This window comes from Poromitra crassiceps (assembly GCF_964638095.1).
Source record: "Poromitra crassiceps genome assembly, chromosome: 6".
Classification (NCBI taxonomy): domain Eukaryota; kingdom Metazoa; phylum Chordata; class Actinopteri; order Beryciformes; family Melamphaidae; genus Poromitra; species Poromitra crassiceps.
In genome coordinates this window covers 19,580,389-19,600,900 of record NC_139627.1, presented here as the reverse complement: position 1 = coordinate 19,600,900, position 20,512 = coordinate 19,580,389, and the positions used below count along the sequence as shown (strand labels likewise).

Genomic DNA, 20,512 nt, shown 5'->3' with positions numbered 1-20,512 from the left:
GCTGGGTGTAAGGCAGTCGGTCATCAGGGCCTGGCTGGTTGTAAGATAGCCAGGACTCAGCTCGGGTCCGCAATTGGTTGTGCTAATGGTTGACATTATTAGGGAAGTAAGAATACCTGAAGAAGTATGGAAGTAGAGGGAATCTCTGGAATCAAGCATAGCGTCACAGAATACCTTGTTTATATGGTCGCGTTTTGGTGTATGACATCACGTCATTGGTGATGTCACAACGTTCGAGGGAGCTATGACATCATCGGTGTTATGTCTGACATCGCCGATGACCTCACAGGTGAACTCTATGCTATGACATCATTGTCATCGTTGATGATGTCATCATCATTACGTCGTTGGCGCGCCGGCTGGTGGGCATCGACAGCCCCAAGAACAGGCCTGACGGTGGGCCATTATGGGCCCTTTTCTACAACTTGTAACACAAGAAATTCAAAACAACAAAATGATTTTAATCACAAAATGTACACTGCATGACAAGCCAAGAAAACAATTATTGTTATACAGCTTTGGATAGATTGTGACCAGCATCTAGAAAACATTAAATTAAACATTAGCTGAACAAAATTATTCAACACAACACATTAAAAAAAGAAAGAAAAAAGACTGGCAACAAGGTCTATAATATAACAAAATTAACTTTGCAATGAACAAAATAACTCAATCACTGTCACTGTCTTCAAGTGCATCTTTCCTCCATGCTCCTCAGCACCTACTGACTGGATGTGACACAGTGAGCTATCTCTACAGAAGAGGAAAAAAGCACGCCTACAAAACTGCCGTTGATCACCTGGAAGACCTTCTGCCCCTGTGCAGATACGGTAACCCTGGGGAAAGCCTGGATGTTAAAGAAGATGTTGTGACAGCGGCTAGGCGGTACATGGTGTCACTGTATGAGAGGAGGGACTTCAGTGGTAATTTGGATGCACTGCGAGCCCATCTCTTTGGCAATATCAAAGGAGACATGCGTTGCCTTCCACCTACCGAAGATGCCTTCGTTCCAGTTACACCTTCGCCGAGCCCTGCATCAGTTGGCTGTATGCAAGCGAGCACACATGTCTCAACCAACCTACCCTGTTGCCATTGACTTTGGCAGAGAGCTTGTCAGTGGTAAGCTGATGGCAACCATGATGCTGAAGGAGGCAAAACCTGCAGAATTCAAACACACGAAATACTGTCACTGCAAGAAAAGCATGTGTGCCCGCGGATGCTCTTGTGTGAGAGCCAATGTCAAGTGTGTCATCGCATGTCTCTGCACTGGGGACCCCAACAAATGTTCAAGGGTTGAACTCACACTTGAAGACAGTGACAGTGATTGAGTTATTTCTCACACTTGGAAGACAGTGACAGTGATTGAGTTATTTCTCACACTTGAAGACAGTGACAGTGATTGAGTTATTTTGTTCATTGCAAAGTTCATTTTGTTATATTATAGATAGGGATGTCCCGATCCGATCACGTGATCGGAGATCGGGGCCGATCACGTGATTTTTAGAAGATCGGAATCGGGGGGAAAAGATCGGGAGTAAAAAAAAAAAAAAAAAAAAAAAAAATTTTAATTCAACAAACATGACCATGTTCACGTCTTAAACTCATCCTGAGGCCTTAGTTTTGGTTTTAAATTACATATCATCATTCATTTATTTAGTGTCGCACAGAGCAGAAGAATTTACCAAAACAAACGCATTTCCTGATTTACATTGTTATTGCACTATTCTGCACATCATTTGTTGTAGTTTACATGGTTATTTTGTGGTGCACCACTGATAAGCTTTATTTTATTTTGTTTTAAATTTTGAATCCATGTTGGATATAATGAATACTGTTAAATAAAAAAGCCATATCCATGTTGAATATAATGGATAGTTAGTTGGATACTGTTAAATAAAAAAACAATCTTAAGGGTCAACTTGATTGCAGTTTTTTCTTTTCTTTTTTCTTAATGCATTGCCGAAAGATCGGATCGGGAAAAATCGGTATCGGCAGATACTCAAAATCACATGATCGGGATCGGATCGGGAGCAAAAAAAATGTGATCGGGACATCCCTAATTATAGACCTTGTTGCCAGTCTTTTTTCTTTCTTTTTTTAATGTGTTGTGTTCAATAATTTTGTTCAGCTAATGTTTAATTTAATGTTTTCTAGATACTGGTCACAATCTATCCAAATTAAGCTGTATAACAATAATTGTTTTGTTGGCTTGTCATCCAGTGTACATTTTGTGATTAAAATCATTTTGTTGTTTTGAATTTCTTGTGTTACAAGTATTGTCTTTGGGGTACAGGGTTTTGTTAAAACTAAAAACATGTCTCGAGGAATTTCGAGCATAAAGGTAATAAAATCACCACAGATCCATTGATTTTGAGTTGATTTTAATCATCTTTAGTGTGGAATGATTATAATATCTGCTGAAAAGAATGGCACATTGGCTGATGTCATATTTCAGGATATAATTGCTTACTAACAAAGTAAAGATGAAAATAATGGAGAAAATTAAAAAAACGAGTGCTTTTTTGTAATAGAAAATGGCTATAAATCATTTGGAAAGGTTTTGTAAGTGTATTTCTTAACTTGGTGTTGTCAACACACATGTTCTGTGTACCTGGGATGAATTTATTGACAGCCTACGCAACCCACTGAGGACTTTGAGGAAGAAAAACTCTTTCACATTTTTCGGTCAAAAAATAAAGGCTTCATATACAAAAGTGGCCACAACTTTTTTTCGCGAGGTTTCCGGCAGAGCAAACCTCTCATTCAGTGGACCTTAATGTCCAAATGAATAGATAAAACACAAACAAAAAGTATAGCATGCCATGTCAGGTCCTCTCAAATTTTGGGTGACTGGATCCCTGACTATAGTGATGTCATATATCACTAATGATGTCACAGACAGTGATGAGGTCATCAGTGAGTGAGGTCAACGTTGATGTCAGTTTTAATAACATCGGTGAGGTCACTCAACAATTGTGATGTCAGTGGTGAATGTGATGATGTCATCAGTGATGTCATCAGCCCCATGTGTGAAAAAAACACTTCATTCACCCCTAACTTGCTATCCCCCTTGTTAGCAAAATGACCAAAACGCACCCCCCTTGTTAACCTTCCAAAATGAACCTGCACTGACCGCATCACGCTCATCTGCTAGTTACATAATTCAAAGTAAAGTTTATACCATCAAAACTACCATGTTTCTTTTTTAAATAAGCATTATTATTAGATGCTTGAGACACTTCCCAAACTCGCTGCAGTGCGTCTGGTGGAATCAGCCGCGTCAAGCTGCACAGAGCAGATTGAGCCAGGCAGGAAGTCATACAGGAACGGCATAAAGCATCAGGTCAATTTTCAAAGTAAAACAATGAACAACAATAAACTAAATCCAAAAAAGAAACTACAAATCAAGGAAAAAATGACCAAATCAACAAATCTGAGGAAGTCAACAAAATCGGGCATGCAAAATGCTCCGCTTCTGAGCCGTGCGGAGCCGTTGGTTGGTGGTGTCGGAGCAGGGGGGGCCACCCCCCTTGTTAAAGATTAACAAATCAAATGCTGGCAGCTTTACACATTGTCTCTGGTCCTGCCCCAAATGACAAAATATTGGGAAACTATCCTGCATGAAATTCAGACTATATTAGGTATTGAATTGGACCCAGTGCCATTTCTCCTCGGTCTTTCTAGTGTGCACATTATTAATGTACATCATAGAAAACGTTTTAATGTCCTGACATACTGTGCAAGAAAAAATATATTACTTCAGTGGATTTCTGATAAGGCTCCAACAATTTCTGGCTGGAATAGGATAATAATGGAACATATGCTGCTAGACCTCCTGACCTGTCTAGTACACTCCAAGACAGCTAACTTCAACAAGATGTGGATACCATTTGAGTGCATCTGCCATTCTATTTAGAGCTTTTATTTAAAATATTCATGCTGTGTGTGTGTGTGTGTGTGTGTGTGTGTGTGTGTGTGTGTGTGTGTGTGTGTGTGTGTGTGTGTGTGTGTGTGTGTGTGTGATACTGTGACAATTGACCCAAAAATTATATTGTAAGCCTGTTAAAGAAAGTAAGATGCTGAGCCTTTTTGTGTGTGTGTGTGTGTGTGTGTGTGTGTGTGTGTGTGTGTGTGTGTGTGTGTGTGTGTGTGTGTGTGTGTGTGTGTGTGTGTGTGTGTGTGTGTGTGTGTGTGTGTGTCATTTTGTTTTGTTGGGTTGCTGTTCTGCTTTGCTTTATTGGTATATATGTCTGCAACCACATGTTTGCTTGTAACAAACTCCAATAAACATATTAAAAAAAGAATAATTAACAAATCACCTACTGACTAGAACCATAGCCAAAGATTGCTGGGAACCCACGTCGTTATTAGACTCTGTGTCTTGTTTAATTAACAGCATTTACTTGTACATTTACTTTCAATACTTAAGTACATTTAATATCAGAAAATCATTTTTGATACTTCAGTACAGTAAAGACTGTTTTACTCAAGTAATATATTCTAATGGGTCACTTTAACTTCTACCAAAGTCATTTTCTGGTAAGAGACAGTATCTGTACTTTTACTCAACAAGTGGCGGTGGCTTTCCGGTACTTCATCTACCACTGCTTCTGTCACTGGAAAATTACGAGACATTAAAAGCATACAAGACTGAGATTTTCCTAATCTAATTCATGGAGCCACTGGGGAGTAATGGAGGCCCTGGCCGGCTGGAGCACAGACACATTAGCATGTGCCTGCTGTAACTGACAGCAGAGATGAAGCTGGAGCTGGTTGCCTGCTGTAACTGACAGCAGAGATGAAGCTGGGGCCCGTTAAAGCTTTTTGGCCGCTAACTGCTTTATCTGGATCGTCTCTGAAATGTCTTTTAGCTGCTGATCACCCAATTTTCCAGTGGCAGAGCCAGCACACAAAAGCCTATTTGTCCCCCATTTCTTTTGGATCTGAAGTGGAAGAGTGATATCTAAGTGGAAAAGTTTGTTTTCCACTGACTGTCATGACCTGAAGATACTGTCACTGACTGTCATGACCTGAAGATACTGTCAGAAATACAACACTTCCTTGTTATTTCCTGGGTGATCAATTTTCCGGGAGTGTAGATGAGTAACTTCCTCTAGACCGTATCTTTTTAGGGCTTTAAAGCATGAATGAAAGATAACTAGAGGCGGTTCAGATATATATATATTTCTTTTGCATATTTGAGATCCGGGGCTTTTCATAAAAGATCCAAGGCTACAGCCCCGAAAGCCCCACGCCTAACGACGCCACTGAACCAATGTATGTTACGGTGCAGTGTCACTCACCGCTGCCGGCGCTGCCTTCTCTGCCTTCTTTACGACCTCTGGCACTGCCCCCCGACTTCACCCTCTGAGAGAGAGAGAGAGAGCCAGATAGACACACACACACACACAGACACACACACAGACAGACACACACAGAGAGACACACACAGAGAGACACACACAGAGAGACAGACAGACACGTAAGATGAGATGATTATGAGAAGATTATGAGATGATCAGCATCAGATCTTCCAACCCCAATCATATCTGTATTATACTACATGACAATCTAACGGCTGGGAGGGAGTTTGTTTTGAGAACGTACTGTATATAGTATCAGAGGATAAAGGAGGACAATTATCACCCTGGCTGCTATCATCCCACTTACTGCTCCACTCCATTCAGATGTTTATAGGACACCTGAACTGGAACACCCACAGACAGCATCAGACCTGCGGTACCTATAATCTCATTTTCCAAACACACCAATTGTTTTCAGTGACCTGGTGCCAAGCGGCGCGTCAAACCGCAGGAACGTGTCTGTTTTCTGAGCCCGGCCTGATTTCTGCAGTGTCCACAGAGGAGTGAGGAGGAGTGAAACAGCTGCTTTCCATGAAGGTTCTGGAAGCCGTCGTGACCACTGACCCATTTTGTGGCAAAAGGACACCATGTATGTTTTCAATCAGCGTGTTGTTGTCCAGGAATAACACAGACGGCAGCCGAGACATGGACGAGGAAAAGATGATTAATGAACCCTGATGAAGTCTCTGTAACATACTGCAAACTAAGCCGCTTATTTATTTATTTAGAATTGCTCAGATGTATATGACCATAGAGTATATGAACACTATATGACCAAGTTGGTCTACTGGTAGTCTGGCTTGACAGACTATCTCCGTCAGGAGAGAGTCTGGTTCCTCTTACACTCACTAATGGTATAGCGGGGGAAAAAGGCTCTGTTATCTTTACAACCATCCACCGAAAGTACCAAGCAGGCCTGCTTTATTGCGCAATCCAACTCTTCGTCAAAACTTGCTATCTTCAGCATGTAGGTTGCTAGCTTGCTAGTTAGCGTTGTTCTTTTTTCACAGCGGCGGAGGCATTTGAGAGTGACACGTTGGGAAATGCATGAAATGGTCGGCACCAATGGCAGGGCTTATCCCCACAGCCTGCTTCCAGTGAGTCAGACTAGTCTACTGCTGTAAAGGTGTAAATCTAGTGCAGCAGTAGATGCCCTGCATACCAAAACGAGGGTGGAGCCCCTGTGTTACCTCCGGCTTGGTTGGGCGTCTATACAGGCACAATTGGCTGTGATTACACTAGTGTCTCCCCTGGGCAGTCTGTTTGGACGGGGCGGGGCGGGGCGGGGCAGGGGCAGGGGCGAACAGCGTGATCCTCCCACGCGGTACGTCCTGCCGGTGAAACTCCTCGCTGTTAGGTGAAAATAAGCGGCTGGCGACTACACATGTATCGGAAGAAGCATGTGCTAGTCTACAACTCTCCTCAGATTGGCAGACGGGGTGGAGCAACGACCAAGTCAGCAGCGGGAATTGGCAAAGTACAAGTGTTATGGCTTCCAATGTGTTCGTCTTTAAAGTGGTGATACCAAAGACGATGGGATTCAAGCAAGACGGCCCAACTTCAACTCACTCCCTGTCACTTTGTCACGGGGTTTTTCCCATGGTTTTCCACGGACACACCCACTTAGGAGACTTTCGGCAGGTCTGAGTCAATGGTTGACCACGCCCATTTAGGAGACTTGCTGTTACCATTTGTGAGAATTGGCGGAGCCTGCGGTGACCCATCTATAGTAATATAATATCTATGGTAATACGTAACAAGATGCCACCTGTCAATCAAACAGTGTGGGCGGACCTTGGATTTTCTGTTGATGCAGTTTGAGTTTCTGTTCAGCCATGGTGGCTATCACTGCTCCTGCTAACTATCCTGCTCTTCTGCTGTTTATTCCAAAACAAAAAGATTATTATTATTAATTCTTAACTCATTGAGTGCCAGCCATTTCTGGAAAACGGATGCTCCCAGTGCCAGCCCTTTCAGAGCGTTTTCAGTGATTTCTCAAGACCCACAGAATATTGTGTGATATTACTATGTAAACACCGAACACGCCCAAAGAATGATGAGACTCTCTTGTATCATCAGCAAAAAAAAGTTTATTGATATCATTTTCCGTTCTTTAGTTCTCAGCAGTAGAAGATAGGTTGATTTCACCAAAAACAGACGTTTCAAACTAGAGGCTGAGATAATGAGCCTTTTGTGAAATGAAGCATTTCAAGCACATCACTGACTCTGAAGCTAATATTTTCTGATGTAGTGACGTGGTGTAGTTCTGTGGTGCCCTGCGTGCCCCACCCCCCTCAACTGCAAACTCCTCCTCCGTGGGAGTGTCTCTGGTGGCTCTGCTCGAATCTCTGCTACCTGCGTCAGGCGACGAATCTCTGCATGGAGCTGGGATAAACTCATCCCCACACTAACACACAGCTTGCATGCTGGAGCTGGGAGAAACTCACCCCCACACTAACACACAGCCTAACACGCACCCAGCGTTTATTTTCGGAGCGCTCCGCCGTTTTTGTGCGCCGGCTCCCAGCGCGACACCGAAAAGCCAAACCGGACTGCTGAGAATGGTTTGGCTTTTCGGTGTCGGGTGCTGCTTTTCTGGCGGCTAATCGTGTGGAGAAACTATGCAGCAGACAGAGGGGCTCAGTTGTGGGAGCGGATTGGCCGCTGTTCGCAGCTAACGTTAGCTCCAGCCAGAGCAATCTATACGGCTCTGGCTCCAGCATGCATCGGTTTCCGTTTCATCACGGGGCTTCTTCTGCTGTTTTTCCTCACCTTTCTCTAATCTGGAGAGCACTGTCGCCACCTAATGGGTCCGTAAAATAGCTTATACACCTTCAACATCCACCATATTTTTACAGGAGATGCATCAGGCTTTGATCCACGTCCCACTGTCAAAAAACGCAATTGACGTCTTTAGACGTCATTGGCACTCTACGTTACTATTTGAATTGACGTCTTTAGACGTCATTGGCACTCAATGGGTTAATTAACTGAACATCTGGCAGACATTGGAGACGTACCTGCTCTCTGATCTCCTTCATCTTCTCCACCTTCTTGAGCTTGGTGGCGTATTCTTGGACTTCCTTCAATCCCATGTCTGTAGACAGCCTCACCAGGAAGCGCAGGCCTGCACACGCACACAAACACGCACACGCACACGCACACGCACACACACACACACACACACACAGTTTTAGTATCTTCTATACATTGCTTGGTGGATCATCAGCTGTTCATCAGACTCCTGTTGAGGTTTTTCTAATCAAACAGGATGACTTACATTCTACGTTTTCTGGGAACTTGCGGTGGATGTCTTTGTACGTTTCCAGAGCTTTCTGGTAGTTTCCTGTGAAGGAGAACAAGAAGTAACAAAGCCATGTTCAGGACACTTCAATCAGTGATAACTCAGTACAGTCAAGCTTCAATCAACTCTTTACTGAGTGATAGCTCAGTAGTCAAGCTAGACAGTGGCTCCCAAATAGGGATTTAGGGGGTTTCCAGCAAAATGAGGAATAGTTTATTTCCACTATTATTTAATTCACCATTAGTAGAATAATTACATTTCTATCATATACCCTTGAGTACTTACTTCAGAGTATTATTATGTACAGTACTTCAAATACAGTTCCATGGGTTAATATGCACGTTAATATACAGTATACTGTAATAAAGCCACTGAGAACTTAGAACAGTGTGTCTTACCACTTCTCCTATAGCAGCTTGCCACCATTAGCTGCCACTTCACTTGGGTTGGCCTGAGGAATACAGCAGGAAAAAGAAAAGTCAAGAAAAAGTCAGTACAAACGGATTTACAAAACCATGGAGTGAAATGATGACCTCTCCTCTTAGTTCAAGACAGAAACTAGTCCCAGGTGAGAATGAGGCTTTATGGTTGAGGCAGGAATACTGCGTCACAACAGCCAAAACAAGATGAGGTAAGATACGTGAAAGATCAGAATAAGAAATGAGCATCACATTTCTGGCAGTGTCTTTGATATAAACATGAACAGGTTGCTAAAGCTGTGTTCACACCGAGATATTTATTTTTCGCTCAGTCGCTTGATTCAACCCTTTGGAATCGCTCTGTTTAAATCGCTCATCAACAGGCACACGAATTGACGGACATGTGGGGGCTATAACGTTACGCAATGTCATGATGTTTGTCCACTACGAGCCACCGTCGTTGTTTACAAGCTAAGCCTATCAGTGTGCTCCTAACGCAAGCTCCATACCGGTATTACAGACTTCACTTCATGTCAGCTGTCAGCCTGTCAATCAGCTGTCAATGTGGTTTGTTGCCACACAATAAACCAGCGGTTTGTTCCAAGCCAGTGTGATCCTTGACTCGCTCTCACACGGCAGCCAATCAGCGTTGAGCGGCGAGCGACTGATGCCAGCGTATGCTCGCTCGAGTTGGGATATTTCATCTGGGGCGATGAGCGTATTTTCTCCCTATCGCTCTGTCTCTGTCGCTCGGACGCCCAGCGATTTTTCTCCCGGGCGAATATACGCTCAATCACTCGTTTGCATTGATTTTGTATGTAAACTCGATGCCAGCAAAAAACTTTAATAGGTCGGTGTGAACGCAGCTCTAGATTCAATTTGGCTTGCTAAATATGCCATTATCTTGTAAACTATGTGGTCACTTACTGAATGAGCGTGGCTCTCTCAAAGTACTGAACAGCCTTCTCACAGAACTGGGTCTCGATGTAATAAGCACCGAGCCACTCGATCACGTCGATGTTGGAAGGGAAATACCTGAAAGACTGGACAGAAATGCAGCAGAAACAGCACACTGCTTTAGACCAGGGCGTTTCAAAGTCTGAGACTGTGGGCCTCCCCTCAGACAAACCCCCGGCCTCCCCTTTAGTTTACTTTCGCTCAATACCTGGATGCCTATGGGATCATGATTTGTTTGATTGATTGATTGATTGATTTTTATTTATGGATATAGAGAAGACAATTTACAAAAGAAATTCCAAAGGATAACATGTTAAAGTGAGAACACTTATTTCCAACATGGTCCCTGCTGTTGTAGGACAGAAGGCACAACACATAACATGTAAAAAGTCAGTCATATCAATATACAATTTCTAATCAATATACCATTTCTTATCCGTAACCAGACACCTAAAATCATTAAAACAAAAAACAAAACAAAAACATGAAAATCAGCAACAATTTCAGAGAACCAGATCCAAGAACAAAAACAATAATATCACGAATTAAAAACACTGTTTTGCTGGTGGCAAAACCTGTCCTCTAGCTGGCCACTTTACTCCAAAGATGATCCCGGACCTGCCTTCTAAAAACACTGATCCCATAAACACTCAGCATTTGAGCCAATATAGCCTTGATATTGCTGTTTGACAGACTACACCAAATAGATCAAAAAAAGGTTGGTCTGAAGGCATTTATTTGTTTCCGACTCTAAAACAGTAAAATTCCACACAGCTACTGTATCTCTGAACTATCTCTTTGACCAAAACATACACATTTAGGTTACTCTATCTATGTGATGATGTCCTTTTGATACTAATGTAATAACTAATGTCATATTTTTCACTTCCATTCACTGAGCCTCCCGTGAAACTGTTTGGAGCCCGCCTGGGCAAGGCTAAGAGATGGCAATCCGATTTGGTCATTTTGATGATATGACGCATACTCTGTGCAAACCTTACATGAATCTGGATCGGAGAATCAATTTAGTTGTGTCTTAGCTTGTTACCGTGGTGCTAGTTTTAGTTTTGTTGGCAAGTTGGCATTGTTTTTATGATTACATTTGATCAAAGGTGCTTTTAGTCACTTGACTATGTTTTATCACTATGCAAACTAAAGCCACGTCAGTATCCTGCCATACCTCCAGTGTTGTGCAAGCTCACACTTCACAAGAGTAGTGTTGTTGGTGTGAGTAGTTTTGCATGTAAAAAAAAACAAAAAACAACCCAGGTTCTGGGTTAAGCCAGTTAACCCAGGTCCTAGCTTCTGGGTTAAAGGACAATTTCGTTTTTTTTTAACCTGGAGTCCCCGCGAGACTTTCCTGCCGCTGGCCTGTGGACTGACTTGATGAGAGTTGGTGCCAGTGACCCGAAAGGAGGGAATGGGATGCCTGTAAATACCGCTGGAAATAGCCCGGGGGAGATTGGCAGTCTGATGTTTCTTTATATATATAATGACAATATGGGTCGAAAACGTGAAGAAAACTGCCTATTTACATGGTGGAAGAGCACGCTGCCATGTGGCCCCGACGGAGCGCATTCAAGGACTGGCTTGGAGTACTATTTCGATCACAACAACGCCTACGACGGTCCAAATCGCTGCGGAGAACACTGGGTGAGTCGTCAGATAATAATTAATGTGAGGAGAGGGCTCCAGGTTAAAAAAAAACGAAATTCTCCTTTAACTTAACCCAGGGTCTCCCTGCTGACTGCATCTGACATTGTTGGAAAAAGAACACAATTTAGGGATGGGAATCGAGAACCTTTGGACCTGCTTCCAAATTGCCCAGTTACTTGGAATCTAGTGAATCTTAACCCAGGTGTGAATGACGCTCACTGTACGCTCAAGGATTTGCAAAAAAGGTGCGCTCAGCTCACCGCTCATGAAACTAATGAGCTTGCTCAGCGCTCTATTAGCGCACTCATGCACAACGCTGCGTACCTCATAGTAGTACTGGAAAGCCTGGGACTTGTCTCCCTCGCTGTCGTACAGCTCTCCCAGCTTGGCGAGGACCTGCGGGTCGGTGGGCGTCACGCTGATCAGCTGCATCAGCCACTCCATGGCCTGCTGGGGGTCCTCCAGCAGCTCGTAGCTGGGCAGGAGTCAAGGACCAACACTGGCTCATGTACAGGTGGACAGAGAAGGCAGGGTGTGTGACTGGAAGGTTGCTGGTTTGACATCACTGATGACATCGCCATTGCTCGAGTGACATCACTGATCACAATTGTTCGAGTATCTTAGAAGAGATGTTTGAGAAGCATCATTTATTTATTTAGTCAAAGCTCATTTGCATTGAATTGCTCAATCTTTTCTATTTTCTGTACGTTATTGCTATGTTTTGCTAAAATAATGTTGTTTATGCATATTTTTCACATTACCTTAATAAAATATGTATAGATGGCAGATGGACATATAAAAAGGATTTCTGGATCATTTTGAATCTTCCATTCATCACTGATGGCATCATCTAGATGCCTGCCAAAAATATTGACAGGCAAGCTGGCTGCTGGCCACTGATGACGCCTGTCCTCAGGGTTGTGAGTCAGTCAGCCTTCCGAGTGATGTCACTCGAGCAATTGTGATGTCATCAGTGAGTGATGTCATCTGTGATGACACACACACAGTTCATCAGTAGGATACAGGTTGGCCAGCTGGTACATGACTTGTGCGCTGTTCCTCAGAATGGCGTGCAGCTTCAGGAAGCAGTCCAGAGCCTCCTCCAGACGAGTCAGCTTCTTATAGGTCAGACCTGAAGGAGGGAACGGTCTATCAACTGGTGTACTCCACTCTACCTGCATTGCTACATTCACATTTTACACGGGACGTCCTGGGCTGTATAGTAAAAATGGAATTTCCCATTTGGTATCCAGACTATAGAAGTGTATTATTTGCAAGTTTTTTCATTGTCATTTGCTGTGTGATCCAAGTGATATTACTGAGGTGCTGTACATTAAAATATATATACGGTAGTTCTAATTTGAAGGAAGTTCTTATACAGTACAATATATGACAGCATTTATTGTCACAAGGTTCATTTTTACAAGGCCATGTTGAAACAAGAGATCAAATTCAGAACATTCACCAGCTAGCAACATCATTCAAAGCTAAATTTCCTTTTTATGATTTGTGCCTGCTATGTTCTCTAAAGCAGTGGTTCTCAAAAAGGGGAATCATTAATTTTCACTATAATTCCATCCATAAGCAAAACCATAACAGAATATATTACTATTTTGGTCATGGATTTCAAACACTTTCTGTAATGAAAAGTCTAAAAGCAAAAATCTTATCAGATGGGGGGTACCCTGGCTGGGACAAAATCTTATCAAATGGGGGTCTGTGGTCTAATTTGTGTCAGTTTAGGGGTCCTTGGCATGAAAAAGTTTGAGAACCACTGCACTAAAGGAACTGCTGTATTATTGAGTATTGTATATCAGAATAAATGTTACCCAGGTTGTACAGGGCCTCGGTGCAGGACGAGTCGTTCCTCAGAGCTTCTTTGTAGAACTCGGCAGCCTTCTCGTAGTCCTTCCTGACGAACACAGTGTTGCCCTTGTTGATGAGCGCGGCCGGGTTGTAGCGATCAGCGGTCATGGCTAGGTCTGCGTAGCGGTCCGCCTGGTCGTAGTCCTTCTCCTGTGAGGGGTCACAGGGGTCAGCATCTACTTGACATATTCACCTGCTACTTCCCGAAACTACTTTTGAATTACTTTAAAGAAATTTGGCTTTTTATTATTCTTTTAGCATTATTATTCTTCACAATACATGGACAAAGTTATTCATATTCCGGTTTATGAATGTATATATGAATATTAATTAGCAGGGCGGGGCCTTACCAGGAAGTAGAGAAAGGAGAGGTTCGTGGCTGCAGCGCTCTTCACTCTGCTGTCCTTTTTCTCAAATGTTTTCAGAGTCTCCACAGCCTGGTAGGAGACAAGCAACCGTGGCTTTATTCTTGTGTATTAACCAGTGCACAGTGATACAGCATAGGTACTTCCTGGAAAAGTATGACTATTTCCGTGATACATCAAATACTTACAGAGGTGTGATGATCAGGGTCCCTACACAGTTTCTATGTTAAAATTCCATACATTTTCCAGATATTGATTTCTTGATTTGAGTTGAATATAATAATATATATAATATAATATATATAATATAACTCTGCCATATCACTTCATAGCAACACATAATGTGTAGTCATATGTATATTAGGATAGTATAGCATTATTTTTCCAATATCTTGTTATGCATTTTGTTAAATTTGCCTGGAAATTGCTTTTCCAGTTTTGCAATTCTTTTTCCATACTTTTCCAAACTCTAGCTCTATAGCTGGACTGATGCTGCAGGTTAGGTTACACCACCACCTCTTGCCGTGAGAGCTACAAACACACACATCTTTACTCATCAATCAGACATAATGTCAGAGGATCAGCTTGAGATAACTCTTGTTATGATTTGGCACTATATAAATATACAATTGATTGATTGATTGATTGATTGATTGTGGGAGTCTATGACATGAACTGATGTCCTTCCCCCTCAGTTTGTTTATCCAATGAACATTATCTTCCACTACTTCTGCTGGAGCAACTGAAGGTGAAACACTTTGCTCAGTGGAACATTAATGCTAGTTGTTGTGGAAGGGGAGAGGGTGATTCAATCCCTTCCCTCACCCAGATATCCCTACCTGGTCCAGAGATTTCAAACCAACAACTGCTTCTCCAACCTCTCTAGGCAACTGCTGTTTTGGAACTTGCATGCTTGAGTAGTGTTGTTGGTGTGAGTAGTTTTGCATGTAAAAAAAAACAAAAAAACAAAACAAACAAACAAACAAACACAAGCTACACAACATGAACACGGAAGGCACACATACCTTGACATAACCCTTAGGCATGCAGATGGAGAGGAAACAAGGAAAAGAAGAGTGAACGGAGGGAGTGAAGACAGAGGGGAAGATAAGAGTCTGAACAGCTCAAACAGCTCCAGTTTGGGCAAAGCAGCCATAGATACAGTCGGTCTGTGTGGGAACGCCCACAAAATGTTATACGGCTGGCGTGCGAGTGGGGTAAAACCGCCCATATATCTCAATGGGCTGACTACACTACAGGATTGGGGATTCTAGAGCAGGTACATAGACCTGTCTGCCTGGGCTGGGCTAGCAGCTAAATGCTAACTATGCTGAATGGGGAGAACGGGGGGATTTACCCCACCCTGACCACGCCCCCAGCCAGCTACCCCAGCGTCTATGATGAGACATTGACTGTATATATATGAACAACAGAGCCATGCACCAGCTGTACAGAAACACATTTCACATGTGCAAAAATTAAGATGGAAAAAATAATATACACAGCAAAACAAACACCAGATCCTTCACATATGATGCGTGTGTTTAAAGGGGAGTACCACTCATTTTAAGAATTTATAGATAAACTTCAGTTTGAAATTCCAATTGTGACACATATAGAGGTTCCTAAATGAAGTGGTATTACCCTCTCCACCAGTGGGACAGACACTGACCTGGTTGCAGTCCCTCTGTCTGAGGTAGGTGATGGCTTTGTTGATCTCTAGATCGTTGGCCAGCTCCACGTACTGAGAGCTCTTCACCATGTCCACACACCTAAACAACAACAACCACATAACACACTTCATACACATCATCTGCTGTTCACTGTCTAATACAGTATGCATGATTGGTAAGTTTCATCTAAGCTTGGCTCATCTGGACCGACCAGCCTTTGTTGGCTCTTTTCTATATTACAAAACAATTTAGAGAGTATAGTTTTCACTCCACCGCCCACTGCGGCCAGCAGATGATAACAGTCTAGCAGCAGATTCTCAACCTTTTTCATATCAAGGACCCTAATGTAGTCCACATTACAGCCATAGACCCCCATTTGATGAGATGTTGCCCCTCGACACAAATCTGAGAATATTTGTTTCATTGTGAAATATGATCCCCCATAGTTCCCTGCCTGTCTGTGTTGTAGGTAGAGAGATAACAGTGAAACTATGACCAAAATAGTCTCTCTTCTATATTCTCTAATTGTGGTAACTAAATTGTGTTTGTTGTGTTGTGTTTAATAAATTAATCAATTTGGTGGAGACCCCCTGGAATCCCCTCAAGGACCCCTGGTGGTCCCCGGACCACACGTTGAGGACCACTGGTCTAAAGGAGGAGGTGTAAAAATCCTCTTCAAAGACTGTCATGGAGTTTAAACTCTTCTGCTCTGTATTGGCCTCTGGTGTCGAGATATGGGAGGGGGAAAAGACTCATAACAAACCAGTCGAATCCAGCAGCGAAGGAATTCTCAATGGCAGGAGCGATGAGCTTGGCTGAGGTCATGATGAACTTCTCAGCCAGGGCTTTTCTGTGTAGGCAGGGAGAGAATGCAGCAAGTCAATGGTACATTTACTAAATATTCAATCAACAGGATGAATAAAAGATACAGACAGAGAGTGGCTGTGTTTTGAGTAGAGTGTGATTTGATGAGAGATTTTTCTCACCGCTCTCTCTCCATCTGGTGCAGCCTGTCGTTCTTAATGGCTTCGATCACCATGTTTGTGTGAGTGTCATCCTGAAAGAGATGACAGGACAAACTAAGAATTAGGATGCAGGATGTGGAGAGAGTGAATATTCAATATAGGTCTTGGTTGAAAGGCCCTCTCTTGGCTTCGCCTATTGGATAAGCGCACGCTCACGTGAGGATTACTTATCCAATAGGTGAAGCCAAGAGAGGGCCGAGCTGATATTTGAATATATGAAACACTTAAATCCTCTAAAGCCCCTGACACACCAAGCAGACAGTTGGCCGTGTCTGGGCGTCTGTCGCTAGTATTTGCGGTGTGTCCTCTGTCCTGCACCATTGGCTCTGCTTTGATGGAGGCTGATCCGCTGCTTTTCCGGCCGATTCAACATGTTGAATAGGCGTCGGGTCGTCAGGGGTAGAGAAATGACTCTGATTGGCTGGTCAGGGGTAGTGAAGTAGGAGAGAGGGCACGCAAAACGCTTTGCTCATTTTCCAACTTCATCTCATCTGATCATTCCAAAACACGGATATTTTCACAACGACGTGACTTTGGGGAAGCCCCTTGAGCCTGTCGCTGCATGATATCACCCATTTAGTGCGGTTTCTCATTATTTTTCACCTCCGCCTCTTCCTCTCAGCAAAAGACCAGACAAGGGCCGACATACGCCAGTGTCATTTGGGACTTTTTATCAGCCATATTCTCGATTATAAGTAGCGATATTACAAAGCCATTTAAGTGAGTGAAAGGGTAGGAAAATGCTATTTTCTATTTAATGTTTCATGAATCAGGTCTCACGCAGGCGCATAAGGCGTATGTGCTAGTTGCCCCTCAGCTGTCGTATTTGTGGTGTGTTTAAATGCAACTTCTTGGCCCTGACACAGGAGACAGGAGGTGACGTATCGGTCTGCATCTAGTTGCCGCTAGTCCTTTCAAGTGTTTTTGGTGTGTCACCACCTTAACTCACATTGGATGGGATGTACTTGTCGTCCTCGTCGATGCCCAGAGGGACGCAGATGAGCTTCTGGAAGGCCTTCTTCATCCGCTCCCTGTCTCCGATGGCGTAGTAGCACAGGATGAGGTTGAAGCCTGTCTTGATGTTGGGGCTCTCGCTCATGATGTGCTCGAAGGAGGTGATGGCGTCTGAGTACTGGCCCATGCGGACGAAGACCACGCCGATGTTCTGCATGATCTTGATCCGGAGCTCCTTGTGGGCGTTGGTGATCTGGTCGAGCGCCATGCGGTAGAACTTGATGGCTTTGGGGTAGTTCTTCTGCTTGAAGAAGATGTTGGCCATGTTGACTTTCAGCCGGCCTGCAGGGGGCACAGGGAGGCGGAAAGGGAGCACAGGAGAGTCAGGATGTTAACTGTCCACATGGTTCAACATGGGGCGGGGCGATAATTCAATAATATCGTATATCGTCTTTCACTGGAATTGTATGGTGATATGGAGATTTTGGGATTTTGTGACATATAATTCACACAAATGATGATACAACATTTCGGTCATAGGACCTTCATCAGGCAAAGATGGTCTTTGCTAAAGTTTCCTCTTTCTTTAAGGAATATTATTTGAAACTCTCGGGTTTGTTTGACATCACTAACATTACCATTCAGTTTAATGGGTTGAAAATTAATTTGACTATTTAACATGTGATTTTGCATATCTGAGCCACATCATGATGTATAGCAATACCACAAAAAAACATATGATTTTCATGATATTGATTTCAACCATACCGCCCCCAGCTTTATCCAACATACAGTATGGCTTTTGTCATGGAAAAACCTCCAATTTGGTTGATGTTGGTCATGTTTTGAGTGATGCTCCTGTCATCATCTCCGCTCACCTGCGTTACTGAACATCTTGTTCTTCACAATGACCTGGTAGCTGTTCAGGGCCTCTGGGTACATGTCATTGTTGGCATACTGGTTGGCGAGGTTGAACAGAACCTGGACCAGACGGAAGCATTCAGCATTTCAACAGGGCAATGAAGTCAGGAACCTCAGCTGATATTCACTCACATGGTCATTAAGTCTGTGTGTTCATTGCTATGGTTACAGGCTAGATAAATTGTAATGTAATCTATTTAAAGTTGAGCTGGGCAATATTATCCTTTATCATCTTTCAGTGGAATCATTATGTGATGATATGGTGATTTTGGGATCGTGACGCACAATTCTGCTGTTTGAACTTATGAGAACAAGACAAATTTATTTAAAAACTAAAAACTGAGGAATTAAACTTTTAAGCAATGTTATTTGAAAAGCGTTTTATTTGACATTCCAAGTCTAGGAACGTGAGTTTTAAGAGGAGGTGACACTGATTTATCCAGGTTACTTACAGAGTAAGTGAGGTCTAAATTGATGTGGTCGGCATTTCCAGACTGTTCCCTCTGTCTCACCAGTGCTCTCTCCTTCCTCCCTGCCTCTTTGGCTTTCTCAAGAGCCTAGGTTGCACACAAACACACACAAAGAACAGAAGAGAGACAGAGACAGAGACACAGAGACACACACACACACACACACATCAAGAAACTCTTTTATTCCAACTGTAATTGATTTTAAATATGGCGCTTGACTCCAGCAGCAGTGTTAACGGATGTGAAGTTATTAACTGTTCGACATCGTGGTGCTGATGTATCTGATGTATTTAGATCAAGTTCAAGTTCAAGTTTATTTGTCATATGTATAAATACAGTGTATAAATACAATTAAATTCTTTATGCTCTGAGCACCCTCAGCCTTAAACACACAAGGACATGGTCACAAAGACCGACAGAAAAAGGGTGTAGACCTACATAACTATGTAGGCTACACAGGATACAAAGATGTCTGTACACTTAGTGTAAACATAATACAATCCGCAATACAATACAATGATAGTGCGCAACAAAGTGACAGTGCGTTGCAGTGCGTGTAATCAACTGTTCAGCAGCCTGACTGCCTGGGGAAAAAAACTGTTACTGAGACGGGTGGTGTGTGATTTGATGCTCCGGTAGCGTTTTTTGGAAGGGAGGAGTGAGAATAGGGTATGGGCGGGGTGGCTGGTGTCTTTTATGATGTTCTCGGCTTTCTTCTTACAGCGAGTGGTGAAGATGTTATGGAGATTTGGTAATTCTGTGCCGATGATTTCAGCTGCTGTCTTCACAGTCCTCTGTAGCCGTCTGTAGTCCTGGGCGGTCAGATTGCCGTACCACACTGTGATACACCCTGTCAGAACACTTTCTATGGTACAGCGATAGAAATTCACAAGGCCTTTAGTGCTCAAGCCAAATTTCTTGAGGCGCCTCAGAAAGTACAGTCGCTGCTGTGCTTTCTTGAGGATGCACTTGGTGTTGAGAGACCATGTGAGTGTGTTTGTGATGTATGTGCCCAGGAATTTGAAGCTATCGACTATGTCGACAGATGACCCGTTGATGGAAATGGGGGTGTGAATGACTTTGGACGTTCTAAAGTCGACAATGATTTCTTTGGTCTTATTGGTATTTAGAGAGGTTTTTGTTTTGGCACCATAGGTTTAGATCTTCTATTTCTCTCGTATAGGCCCTCTCGTCACCATCGGTTATTCATCTGCAAATTTTATGATGATGTTATCATCTAAATCCAAATCTGGCGACACAGTCGAAGGTGAACAGACTGTACAACAGAGGACTAAGGCAGCAGCCTTGGGGCGCGCCGGTTCTGGTGAAAATTATAGATGAACATCTATTACAAATGCGCACAGATTGGGGCCTGCCTGTCAGAAATTCAAATAGCCAGTTACAGATGGAGCTGCCCAGACTGAGGCCCCTGAGTTTCAACATCAATTTGGATGGTACAATAGTGTTGAATGCGGAGCTATAGTCGATAAACAGTAGTCTGACATAAGTGTTTTTCTTCTCAAGATGTACCAAGGCAGT

The 20,512-nt window shown here is 43.1% G+C and overlaps 1 protein-coding gene across 2 annotated transcripts in view; it reads right to left on the bottom strand.

The window, feature by feature from the left end:
- Positions 1-20,512, bottom strand: part of LOC310778647 (intraflagellar transport protein 88 homolog) — a 34,227-nt gene that overhangs the window by 7,735 nt on the left and 5,980 nt on the right. For both annotated transcript variants that reach the window (XR_014552784.1, XM_083639132.1), the window contains exons 8-22: positions 18,956-19,060; positions 18,461-18,563; positions 17,578-17,924; positions 16,590-16,660; positions 16,367-16,453; positions 15,603-15,702; positions 13,916-14,002; positions 13,529-13,715; positions 12,723-12,831; positions 12,024-12,174; positions 10,014-10,129; positions 9,066-9,118; positions 8,644-8,709; positions 8,384-8,490; positions 5,304-5,367 (exon numbers count right to left, since the gene is read on the bottom strand). Coding sequence is in view for 1 of the 2 variants with exons in the window: in XM_083639132.1 (XP_083495258.1) it covers positions 5,304-5,367; positions 8,384-8,490; positions 8,644-8,709; positions 9,066-9,118; positions 10,014-10,129; positions 12,024-12,174; positions 12,723-12,831; positions 13,529-13,715; positions 13,916-14,002; positions 15,603-15,702; positions 16,367-16,453; positions 16,590-16,660; positions 17,578-17,924; positions 18,461-18,563; positions 18,956-19,060 (1,753 nt within the window). In the remaining variant the exon portion in view is untranslated. The remainder of the gene's footprint in view (positions 1-5,303; positions 5,368-8,383; positions 8,491-8,643; positions 8,710-9,065; positions 9,119-10,013; positions 10,130-12,023; positions 12,175-12,722; positions 12,832-13,528; positions 13,716-13,915; positions 14,003-15,602; positions 15,703-16,366; positions 16,454-16,589; positions 16,661-17,577; positions 17,925-18,460; positions 18,564-18,955; positions 19,061-20,512) is intronic.